At 43.7% G+C, this 12346-nt stretch overlaps 1 protein-coding gene across 11 annotated transcripts in view; it reads right to left on the reverse strand.

Annotated features, from left to right (window-relative positions):
* Window positions 1-550: 550 nt before the first annotated feature.
* NSD1 (nuclear receptor binding SET domain protein 1) overlaps window positions 551-12346 on the reverse strand; it is a 62903-nt gene continuing 51107 nt past the window's right edge. For 10 of the 11 annotated variants that reach the window (XM_035105838.2, XM_035105839.2, XM_060271594.1 and 7 more), the window contains 5 exons: window positions 11826-11942; window positions 11415-11556; window positions 10483-10589; window positions 9623-9824; window positions 5462-8964 (listed from right to left, as the gene is read on the reverse strand). In XM_035105838.2, the coding sequence (XP_034961729.2) occupies window positions 7112-8964; window positions 9623-9824; window positions 10483-10589; window positions 11415-11556; window positions 11826-11942 (2421 nt within the window). In that variant the 3' untranslated portion in view covers window positions 5462-7111. Of the gene's footprint in view, window positions 1245-5461; window positions 8965-9622; window positions 9825-10482; window positions 10590-11414; window positions 11557-11825; window positions 11943-12346 lie in introns of those variants that run through there. The other variant, XM_060271597.1, reaches the window with a different exon arrangement.

Genomic DNA, 12346 nt, shown 5'->3' on the forward strand with positions numbered 1-12346 from the left:
TTACATGATCATCTCAGAATGGATGATCTGTGGAATGGAACATACCAATGGTTTTTCTCCAACATATGCTCTTCCCTTAGATGTTTTGTGCTTTAAATATATATACCTGGATCTCTTTTTACTATATTGTTACAGGTAACTGCCATAGTGCAACTCTGGTCTTGGCTAATATAGTGGCCTGTGGCTGGGGGAGAAGCAATTGGTAGGCACAAGGTGGACCCCTTCACTCAGTGCACTAAAATTTGGGGGCAGAGGCACTTTCACTACAAAAGTATTCAAAGTGCTATTCAGGCTGTAGTTCCATTGATATCCACCTGTGTGTTAAATTTCAAAGGCTTTACACAAGCAGCCATAGCTGTCAACCCTCCCTTTTTTTGTGGGAAAATCCCTTATTCCAAGCCACAGCCGTCAGCCTTCCCCTTTTTGCTGGAAATTCCCTTATTCCCGTGCCATTTCCCACTGCTATCCTGGATTGTTACCGGTAGATATGCCGTAGACTGTCCCCTGGACAGGCGAGGCTGCTGCTGATCCCTTATGTTCAAATCCGAAAGTTGACAGCTATGCAAGCAGCAAGAACCCAAAAGCTTCCTAAGAGTTATTTGCTACATTGGTAATAAAGGTCCATTCTCAAGTTGATTTACCAAACCTTTAAGTCTCTATGGAAGCTGGTTTTTCATAAGTAGTTGCTAAATGGTTGGATGTACCTCACAAGTTATAATTGAGAGCAATATCTCATAAACTTTGTCTCATTCTGAAAAACCACTTATCTCTGAGCTATAAACTACTGTTTTGATCTGGTACAAGCTGAGCAGCCCCATCTCCATTCCCCCAGCTGTGACGCACAGAAGACCACGAATTCAAGGTCCCTACTATTCCTGGCAGCTGTATCTCTATACCAATTTACAGAGATTCCGATTTGTTTTTTAGATTAAAAAGCAGATGAGAATCTGCCATATCTAGGCTCAATAAAATAGCACACACAGTCAAGAGCAAAGTTAAACTTTACTTTACAGTAATTGCTTTCTTTTATATACAAAGAATTACAGTACATATTTTGGGAACATTTGGGTAGGACAACTTTGTTTTTCATTGTCATAGTTTTTACACACACACAGTTAAATGAGTAAGGGGAGGAAAAATAAGAATCCACGAGCCAAAACTCTTCCTCTTCTTCTAATGTAGATACTGTTAAGCATTTCCCTTGCCGGCCATTTGTAGAGAACGTAGATGAGAATAGGATAGCTCTGTAAAAAGACATTATGCTTGACTGTTGGTAACCACAATATATGCACCGAAAAGAATTCCTTCCCCATTATTCATGCAGAAATACTGCAATTATGCACTGGAGTGTCATTGCAGAACAGGACTTTTAGAATCATAGAGTTGGAAGAGACCACAAGGGCCATCCAGTCCAACCCCCTGCCAAGCAGGAAACACAATCAAAGCATTCTTTTCCCAGAGGCCTTCTCCTGCAATTGCTCTGTTCAGTCACAACTCCCAGCAGAGAGTCTGGGAGAGTCAGCAAGCAGCATATTGCATGAGGGCAAAGCAATACAGCTTGGAGAAATGTAATATTCCATCTCCAGCTCATGTTAGCACTACACACTACTCCATTTCTGCACCAGCAGCTAAATGAGTGGGAAGAGCTCTCCAGTCTTAGCCCTGCCCAAACCCCTTTGGAACAAATATGGGGGTGGGTGGGGCTGTCAAGCAATTAGAGTAGAGTTTCTCTCTCCCAACATATTACAGACCTGAACAATTCAAAAGCACCACACCCTACATTATTGAAATATGCTGCTACAGCAAAGGAATATGCCCTGTGATGCTGCTGAGAAGAAATGGAAGGAATGGCGCTTAGCTGCCCCTTGCCACATCTGCTCAGAACCCACTCAATGGAATAGGGTTAGTGAAATTCCAGATGTTTCCAAGATGATGCTCTGTGTAGGCTGAGAAGTGGTTTCCTATGCACGAATACCGATGCAAGCACTCAATTTTCAGAAGACCACATTGACTCGTAGGAAGAATAGGAACAAAGTGTTGTATGTACACACTGATCCCATCTTCCAGAAAATTAGAGAGCATGGGAGGCAAAAATGTGGCCATTTTAAAATATAACTTCTATTCCTGCCTGCCGTCAGTACTTGAGAAATGTATTCTGAAATCTCTTGCTTTCAGACATGAAATCTAATACTTGTTAAAATCATCACATTCCCAGCATCCCTAGCCCTCTGACTCCCACAGAAGGGAATCTATCAATACTGCAAAATGTCACACACTCAATGCATTTGTTAACAAACTCTTGTATGTTACCAGCCATGCAGATTTGAGGGAAAGGGGACAGGCTTTATTCCATTTCAGCACAATTACGTAGGCTGCAGAATATTTAAAATCTATTCCAAATGTTGTTGCCATTATTATTATTATTATTATTATTATTATTATTATTATTATTTCAAAAGCCTACAGCTCAGCTCCTCCATTCCAAAGTATTCATCCTAAACCAGGAGTGGGGATCCTGTGTCCCCTCTAGACATTGGTGTACAATTCCTATCAGCCCAAGCTAGCAAGGTCAGGGTGAGGGGGTTGGGAGTTCAACGTCTGCTCTTCACCACTGCCCTAAACTAATCAAATAACCACCTTAGTAGCCACAGGATAATGCAAAAGGTGATGCATTCTAGGAAAGTCTCATCACAGGTGCTCTAAACAGCATGTTAGTCAATTGCACAGACGGGGAGTTTCCAAATATTTTAACATAAAGAGAACACTCTTCAGGCCACAACCCTGGGGTCGGAAAAGGGAAGTAATTCTTGAAACATTAAAGTGAGAGGGGCAGAGGGGAGCAATGAATAGAGGTATACCCTGTTGAGCTGCTATAAATACCCCAATTGCTCAAAAATAAATATGAACATCTTTTTAACAGATCTAGGCACTTGCAGTAGATCTAATCCCAGTCCCGTTGGCGCCCTAACTTTTGGGAGAAACATCGAATGGGGAAAAGCACAGAGGCAGAACACCTGATTTCTGGAGAATGACTTGCACCATTCTGTACAGCAACACCATATTTTTCATGTGGCAAAATTTTAATTACCTGTGAATATTTTATAAATGGGGTGGAAATTGTATTTTGTTAGTTTCACTGTAAACAATGCCACTTAAGGGTGCAAGTACAACTACCTAGCTCCACTATAGTCTATTATTCTGTGAAACTATGGAGCTAGTGTAGAATCTGGCACTTGAGAAGCTCAGGATGCTGCTGAATCATCTTTCAACTGTTTTGTCTTTTTTTTTAAAGTTCCTTAGGCTGCAAAATAAAAGGTGGGGTGGGGTGGGGGATTCCTGGTTTAATTTCAGATACTCATGGGTGGAGGAGAGTTGCTGGGCAAAATTTGTTGTCATACCTAGTTCTTTGCCCCTTCCCATGATTAACAGAAACAAAGTAAGTTATGAAATAAGCAAATATACACAAATCTGTTTTTTTTTGCATGATCCAAATGTCACAGTATTCAATTAAGCTTTTCTTGCCACAGATCTGGCCACTTTTGGCGCAGATTTTCAAGCACAGAATGTGCAAAGCTCTATGTCCCACTAGACCCCAGCATTATAGCACCTTATTTTCTGCATGAAATATAGAAACATGATGGGGAGTGTGTAAGATTTGCACGCCAGAAGCCGCTTGCCATGCTCACACCCCTAGCAAAGTACCACATAAGCAACAGCAGACTAGAACATGCCTGGACCATTTTAAGAAGCAGGATCAAATTTTGTTTCTGGCAGCCCAGCTCTTGGAAAGGTAGCTGATTCACACTAGGTAAAAGGGGACACAACACGGGAAGTGCTCAGGTCAAATATCTCTCCCAGCACTCTCCTAGCTTGTGTCTGTTTGCATTCAGGATCCCTCAGAATCCAACAGCACTTGGCCAGTGTCCCTTCCTAATCCAATGTTGTGTCTTACGGGAGTGACTGGCTCTTCCCATTTCACATAGGAAACAACCCCTGCTTTGGGTTGAAGGTGCCGATTAGGTGAGGTTCCTGCGTAGCACTTCTCTAATTTGCACCTTGGGATTTTCTCCTTACTTACCATAACAAACCAGACTTGGAGAGATGCTATCAGTATAAAGTTGTGCTACAGGCATGCAGGTACACACACTCCACACATACACCTGTGACACTTTCTACTTCAGATGCCCAGTTTAATTGATCAGCTTCTTGTTTCTACAAAACAAGTCCTTCAGGGAGGGAGGCGGTGGCAAAACTGAACCTGTACAGAGAGGCTCTTGAGGGAAAAGGAGAAGGCAGGGCGGCGGCAGACAACGGGCTGAAATGCCATGCAAAAATCCAATTGACTTTAAGCAGGAGTTCCTAGATAAAGATTCTGAATATACTGCTGCACAGGTCCCCTACCGTGTCACGCATTCTTGACCCCTAGCACCTACACTCAGGAGAATTAATGCAAAATGGACTTTTCTCTGTTTTAAAGATTTAAAACAGCCTCCACCAAAAATATTCACAGTTTATTGTGTTTCCCCCCCCATGAAACAAATAGCTAGTTAAAAACACATGACATTGCAAGAACAGAGTTGGACAAAGCAGTGCAGGTATCTTTCTTGTTACAGGTACAGCTGGCTTGGGGTGGGGTGTGGCACAAAGGAAGCCCTAAACACACAATCTACATGACAAAGTCCAGCTCACAGGAAGGCCTAAATATGTAAAATTTAGAGCTTTATTATTATTATTTTCCACACATGAGAAATATTTAACATACTGAACCTCGTGATTGGTTTGGCTTGCTTGTTTAAAAAGATGATCTTTTCGTTTTAAAAAAGGTTTTACTAAAATGCCCTTGGCTTCTTGTTTCTGTCTCGTTCAGAAGAGTTGTCCTGTTTCCCTTTGTGCAGGAGTCACGCAGAAACCAAAATGTACTTGCATTTCCCCATTTCCAGCAATAAAAAACTGCTGAGCCTGCAGGTCTTCGAGGAAAACCAATGTTAAGAACTAAGATTCCATTAGCTATAACGCTTTGCAAAGTCACTAGCTTTGGAGAGAGAGGGAAATGATTCAAGGGAGAGGATGAGATGCATAGTGGTATGGGGGAATGTTTCGTAGTGCCCAGCAGGTACCATCAATGTGGAAAGCCAGCATTGAAAAAAATATTGGGTCAGAATTTGAAGTGCCACTGTATAGGATCAGCTATAGTACTATTGCAATTCTACAGAGGATCTGAATACCCCAATGATATATGCTTCAAAGTAAGAGGATCAGGGTTTACATAGAAACCAGAATTTCTGCTTTGTGCAAAAAAAACAACAACCTGGAAATCTAAAAAGGGCAAATTAGGAGCTGGCCAAATTTGCTGCTTGAAGCTGAAGAACATGAAAAGGAGGCAAACATTAGCAGGAAAGGGCTGTGTGTGTGTGTGTGTGTGTGTGTGTGTGTGTGTGTGTGAGAGAGAGAGAGAGAGAGAGAGGAGAGAGAGAGAGAGAGAGAGAGAGAGAGAGAGAGAGAGAGAGAGATGGTTAAGCTTCTTCCAGACATCAGTGCCTAACTGAAACCACCATGTGAAATATTGGCATGGTATGCTTGCTTGTCTCTCCTGCAGCCAAGATAAGAAGAAACCTAGACATATTCAGGGCCAGGTAAGAAGTAATTTCTCTGATCCTCAATATACTTCATTGACAATAGCTAACCAGTACCATAGCAAGCTGCATTTATGTCTGGTTGGGTAACAATAACCGCTTCCACCAGAGTTATGCATATTACCAGCCTGGCTATGCACCAGGCATAAAGCGCTGCACTGACTGGGAAAGAGAGATGAAGAAAAGAAGAGAGATCTAAGCCAGCTGCTGCAGCCCTTAGTGTTCCAGTGTGAGAACTATGAACTCAGCTACCTCTGTTTCTGACATGCAGATATTCTTCAGTGTAGCCCAGTTAAATTCAAGTTTTTGTTTCAGTATTTTTTGGTAAGATGGGAAATACTTTAAGCTGGAGACTAATCAAGGTAAGATTAATAAAATACACCTTCTATCATGGAAACATTTATTCTCAAATGGGCTATTAGTTCTGTTCCACAATCTGAGTTAGGTGAGATACTTTAGCCAGAGGAATGCACCCCAAATAGTTAGGACTACTGTAAACAATGCAAACATGATTCCTAAGCAACTGCTTGTAGTTGGGGGGGGGGGGGTAGTTTCATTTGTCCAGAAACACTAATAATTCTTGTTGCAGAGACTGAAAAAAGTTAGGTAACAGCAATGATGCACCACAAAAATCCAGAAGAGAGATTGACTCATTTGTTTAACCCGCTGTTGCCTTTAGTGGTCAAAATTCTGCCTATGTGGGGACTCTGACTTTACTGTGCTAGAGATCTAAGTCCCAGAATAAAAATGCTAGCAGATGGTATCTCTGAATTTCTTTTATCCCCACCTCCAATTATAAGGTCCGTGAAGGAGCTTCAGCTGTTCACAGAGGAGCAGACAGTTCCACCTAGTGGAACTGGGCTTCTCAGCTAACTTCAAGTAATGTTTCTTCAAAAAGCACCTGTATTTGTTGTGCCCTGGCAGCATATTCTCTCCTAAAACAGAACTCTAAAAAATGAAAACTAGGGAGGAAACTGTCAGGTCCCTTTGCTTCGCTTCTCCAATGACGGGATTCCATCCTTTGAATTGTTTTGGAAATGTAAGGTGCCAGTACAGAATGGCTGGCTTGCAACTAGTGAGAACAGATGGAATGAAGCTACTTCTTTGGAACTGTGTAGGAGCAAATCTAGGAGACACACCATTAATGCACGCCTGTCACTCAGACATGCAAGATTAGTAATTTTGATTATTTCAATGGAATTAGAGATTATTATCCAAAATGGATTCCTTTGTTTCAGCTTTATTGTTTCCAAAATGAAGACGGAACAGGCCATCTACATTCTTGCTGCTTGGCTGGGCATCGTTCGGATTTAGGTAAATGTAGGTGGGTAGTTTGGGTGGGATGTTGTTGAAGGTCGAGGATCTGGGGAAGTGAATTTTTTTAAAAAAACAACAACCCAAGAAACAAAATACCCTTCCCCATACAATAAAAAAACAAACAAAACAAAAATAGTGACCCGCCTGGCCTCGAACTGGCTTCACTTAGGTTTAGACTCAGTAGGTTCATGGCCAGGGGAATCCTGGTTCAGTACTAGCACCACGTTTTGTTCAGACAAAGGCAAAATGTCCTGCCCCACAGGTGTTTGTGCTTTCCCAGAGAGCCAAGAGATCTGCTCCAATGTTTGAATGTTTCTGGGCAGCCACGACGCTTGTCCAGAAGGCAGTGGGGCTTCTCTTGCGGGCCAAAGGGGTTGTTCAAATGCACACAATCTATCTGTGGGCCAAAATGGCTGCTCCGTGGAAGGTGCAGATGCGGCTTCTTGGCCTGAGCAAAGACTGTGCTCAGGAGACTGCAGTTTCTCAGCTGTCCAAAGCGATTGCTCCACCGATTGCAGTCCTTTTGCACTATGCCAAGGGGTCTGTTCATGTATTTGAAAATTCTCTAGAGGGCAGGCTGCTTGCCCAACATAGCCCGAAAATTTCCCTGTAGGCCTGCAAGGCTGCTCCTCAGATACAGATGTCCGCTCTTTCTGCTGAGGAGTCTGCTCCACGGTCACAGAGCTTCTTTCTTTTGGCTGAGCATTCTGGTCAACAGGCCTCAGTGCTTTCTCTGAAAGCAAAGGCCTCAGGCTTAGTGGGGAAGGAAGCTGAGGCCTCAGGCCTGTGGTAGTAGAAGGCTTGTCTGATGGCATGGGCCGAGCATCTGCTGGGGTAGAAACCCTGTTGGGCAGCTGTGCCTGTGGGACTACAGGAGTGGCTGGCTTTTCTGATGATTTAGACCTCAGGGCTATGGGGGTGACTGGTCTGACCACTGGCTGAGATCGTAGGCTCAGTGGAGCAACAGACTTGCCCGAGGGCTTCGGTGTTGGGCCAAGAGAAATGGGCCTGTCCAGTGGCTGAGGCCTTGGAGATTCAGGATCAGCAGGCTTGTCCAACGCCTGGAGCTTTGGTATCTCTGCAGCAGGAGGTTCCTCCGAATTCTGAGACCTGGGTGTGCCTGCAGTGGGTGACGGTTCTGACTTCTCGGATCCTGGTGGTTTCACTGTGGAGTTTTTGTCTGTTGTCTGAGGTCCCAATGCCTCCGGAGCAGGTGGCTTGTCCTGAGGTCCTGGTGCCTCTCCAGTGACCGGCTTGTCTGATAGCTGTAACTCATGAGCTACTGTGGAGGATAGCTTTTCTGATGATTGTGACTTCTGGGCAACAGCAGAAGCCTGTTTTTCAGAGGGCTGTAACCTCAGGGCCACAGTGGAGGGCGATTTTTCTGAGGGATGTAGCCTGAGCGCCACGGCAGAGAGCGGCTTATCTGACGACTGCAACCTAAGGGCAAGGGCTGAGGATAATTTGTCTGAGGGCTTTAACCTCAGGGACAGGGTGGAGGGCAATTTGTCTGAGGGTTTTAAACTCAGGGACAGGGAGGAGGGCAGCTTGTCTGATGGTTGTAGCCTCAGTGCCACGGTGGAGGGTGCTTTATCTGAGGACTGCAGCTTCAGCGCGACAGAGGAAGGTGGCTTGTCTGAGGACTTTAGCCTCAGAGCCATTGAAGAGGAAGGTGGCTTATCTGAGGGTTGCAGCCTCAGGGCCACAGTCAGAGGTAGCCTCTCTGACGGCTGAGATTTCGGGCCTGTAACCGCAGGCTGCTCGTCTGATGGCTGAGTGTTTTGGCAGCCAGCTGCCGATTCTGTGGAAGGCGCATACTCACGAATCTCTCCCGGCTCTAGAGGGTTAGGTCCGCATGGATCATGTTCTGTGCAGGACAGGCGTCCATCCAGTTTAGAGATGAAGAGCATGCCCTCTCGGTGCTGCTTGCAAAAGGACCTGGGACACATCTCGCAGAAGGAAGCTGCCTCTTTGCTGCACACGTCACACTGGTGCCAAGGGCATTCCCATTTCCCTGCAGCACAGGGGGGGGGAAAGGTGCAGCTTAAGAGGAGGTGCGAAAATCAGATCGGCGAATGGCTGATATTAACAAGAAAGCAAGCCTGGACTACCCCTGGAGGTTGCTCAGGAAATATCATTCAAAAAACAGCTCTAGTTTACCAGGCATCCATTTGCCATTATAAATTACTTTGCAGTTATGTAAAATGCAGGAACCCCACTCAGCAAGCTGGTTTGTTCATTCAGTTCTAACCACTGTGTTTCAAGTTAGTTTTGGTTCAAGCAACAACAACAACAAAAAGTAATGATTTAAATCAAGTTTTCAAACTTAGCAAACTGAGCTGGTGGAACTTCCTTTTATTTGGTCTTTTGTCCACACCAAACAAGCACCCCACTCGGAGATGGTATGCTTCTGAATGCCAGTTGCTGGGGAACATGAATGGGGAGAGTGTTGTTACACTCAGGTGCTGCTTCTGGGCTTCCACTGTGAGAACAAGATGCTGGGCTAGATAGGCCTTCGTTCTGATGCAACTGGGTTTTCCTCCTGTTTTTATTATATGAACTGTCACCAGCTGCTAAGTTTGGGAGGCATCATTTCTCGCTCGAGGCTAGTGCTATCGGTGCAGCTGTTATACTTAAGTTTCTATGAACAATAGTGAGAATACGCGACTAACCTGCAGGACGCCTGGTCAGATTGAGGCAGTCAGCATGGTACACCTTTGGGCAGCCTGGCCTCTTACAGGAAACCAGCTGCCCTCCATCCCCGCAGCTGAAACATTCATCCTCGCGCTCCTTCATAATCTCTGCTTGGGATTTGCGCTTCCCATGCCGCCTCTTGAACTTCTTGGACTTCTCTTCAGAGGCAGGTGGCTGGTTCTAGAGACAAAACAATGCTACTGAGTACCGTAAATGCTCAAAGGAAAAAAATCCCTGTCCTCATACCTCTTTCCTGTTAAACTTCTTTAGCTGACTTGATGAAAGACCACAAGGAGAAAAACTGCAATAACAATTCTTTAGGAGTAAGTAAACAGTTCAATCCTGAATAGGCCATATGATAAGATTGTTTTCCTAGTATGAATAAACCCAGAGTTTCCCCAACTATGGAAGTTCCTAACAAAAGTATATTCATTTTGAACACATTGGAAGTTTTACATTCATCCTGACCATTGTGTCAGGAAAACAACAATATGCTGCCCATCTAACAGGGTTGCCTCAGTCACTCTGGGTGGATTCCAACAAATTAAAGCATCCAACAAAGTAAAATATCAAACATTAAAAACTTCCCTATACAGTGATTAATGTTATTAGCACAGATCTCTCCTGGCATTGGCTTTTTTCCCATTTCTTCTTCGTCTTAATTTTCATCTGATTTAAGCAATGCAGAGTAGGCTTTAAAGGGGTGCCATTTTTATCAACAGGAGTAGCCATCACACAGTAACTTGGAGAGGAGTATATTGAAGAGAATAAGATTCCTTTAAATTAAGTAAAAAATGAACCCCAAGCAGGAAGAAATCTAAATAAGGGTTTGCAATACCTTTGGTCTTACTCCAAGGAAACCACTGCAGTTTGGAGCACCACATTTGCAAACTGTCTTCCCATTCCCCAAACACTCCAGGTTGTAGTTGAAAGTCAGCTCAGTCCCTGGTAATCAGAGAAATTAATGAGACCCATTTGGATTGTAAGAGGCTTTGCTAAACCTGAAGTTCTAGAACTGGAATGAAAGATTAAAAATGAACAAATAAAACCAACCACCAGAAAAAAAGATGTGCAAATGCCGAGGAGAATCTGCTGCTTCTACTTTCCCTTGTACAGTATCCAGTGCTGGCTAGCAACAAAGGTCTATATGACTTAGTACAATCGCATTACCTTACCTCCTGAGGGCCATGCAGGATGAAATTTCAACAAGCAGGACGAAATTTCCTACATTGTGAATATAGTATACATGCACAGATAGAAGATAGCCACCTGTCAGGGATGCTGTATTGTATCTTGCACTGAGCAGGAGGTTGGGAAATGACTTCAAAATACTACTCCCATCTCTTTTGATTCTATGACAGCTGCTGCCTATTAATGCTTTCTGTTATATGTAATGTATGGTGAACAAAGAGATATTTGTCACTTACTATGAAGAAGTATCTCAACCTCTTACATGCAAAAACTCAGGGAGGAATCCGACATAGTGCTATGGCAATCGTTCCATCAGCGCAAGCTTTTCAGATTGTGAGACAAAATGATCCCCTCCTCTGCTCCCCCAGCATGCAGTTCTGGGGGTTTTCTTGACTCCCCACCACAAAGCCAATTTCAGTGAGAGGGTGGGAAAAGAAGGGGAAGTGCCAATAAGTCCTTGAACAGAGTTCCATTAGCGGAACTCATTAGTTAAACCTGCCCTCAGGCTGCAGACTTTCATTTCTTGATGCAGACGCCAAAATATCAGAAACAAGGCTACTAATTATTAGGGCTCCTTACCTGCTTTGATATTTATGAGCGCAAAAAGGCCAACCCGAGTATCTCCATTCACTGACCACTTCTGTGTCTCACAATTTGGCTGGCAGCAATGGTTCATAAATCGAGCATAATTGCCTTTTGGTCCAGCATCAATTATTCGATCCTAAAAAGGACAGGGAAGAACTCAGCCTTTCAAAACACAGCCAGAACTTTCTTCTTAGCTATAAGCAGTGCAATACAGATATGGAGTGCTCTAAGAAATTAGAAGGTTGGGGGAGAGGTCTTTCCAAGAAAGAACACACACCAATCAGGTGGAGTGCAATCTAAAACCAATGCCAACAGAAGGCACAGTATCTTAATTTATTGTTTCAAACGTACATGAACTAGCAGTGTCTTACTTCAGATATAGAAAACAGGAATGTTTTCACACACCTTGTCCAAAGTTAGCATATAAAAGTTGGTGATATCATGCTCTTGGGCATAGCGGATTCTGGCCCGGCATTCCTCCTCATCTATCAGCTCTCCCACATATTCGTTGACAAACTCACCCTGAAAGTGTGGAAGTGGGAAGAAATGAGAGAACAACAAATAGTACTCTGAATACAAAGCCAAGACCAACCAAACTCGGGGGGTTTGGGGATGGGAAGAGATACGCATACGGTAGGAAACAAACGAACAAAACACACACCCATTAAAACTAATGGGTTACTCATTCATAGCTTTTCATGGAAACCAAAATCTTTAGTGCTTTTTGGAAGGCGAGCCTGAGGAGGCAACCATCTCTATTTTAGGTACAGAACTGCATTCCTTAATAGAGTTTTATTACAAACTGGTTTCTTTTGACCTAGACCACTGCTCTTTGTAGTCTGGTACGCCTGTCACACTATGCCAACCCATGGCCTCAAAAAAAAGAAAGAAAGAAAGAAAGAAAAAGAAAACTGTAAGTGCTTAGT

This window comes from Zootoca vivipara, chromosome 2, assembly GCF_963506605.1.
Source record: "Zootoca vivipara chromosome 2, rZooViv1.1, whole genome shotgun sequence".
Classification (NCBI taxonomy): Eukaryota; Metazoa; Chordata; class Lepidosauria; order Squamata; family Lacertidae; genus Zootoca; species Zootoca vivipara.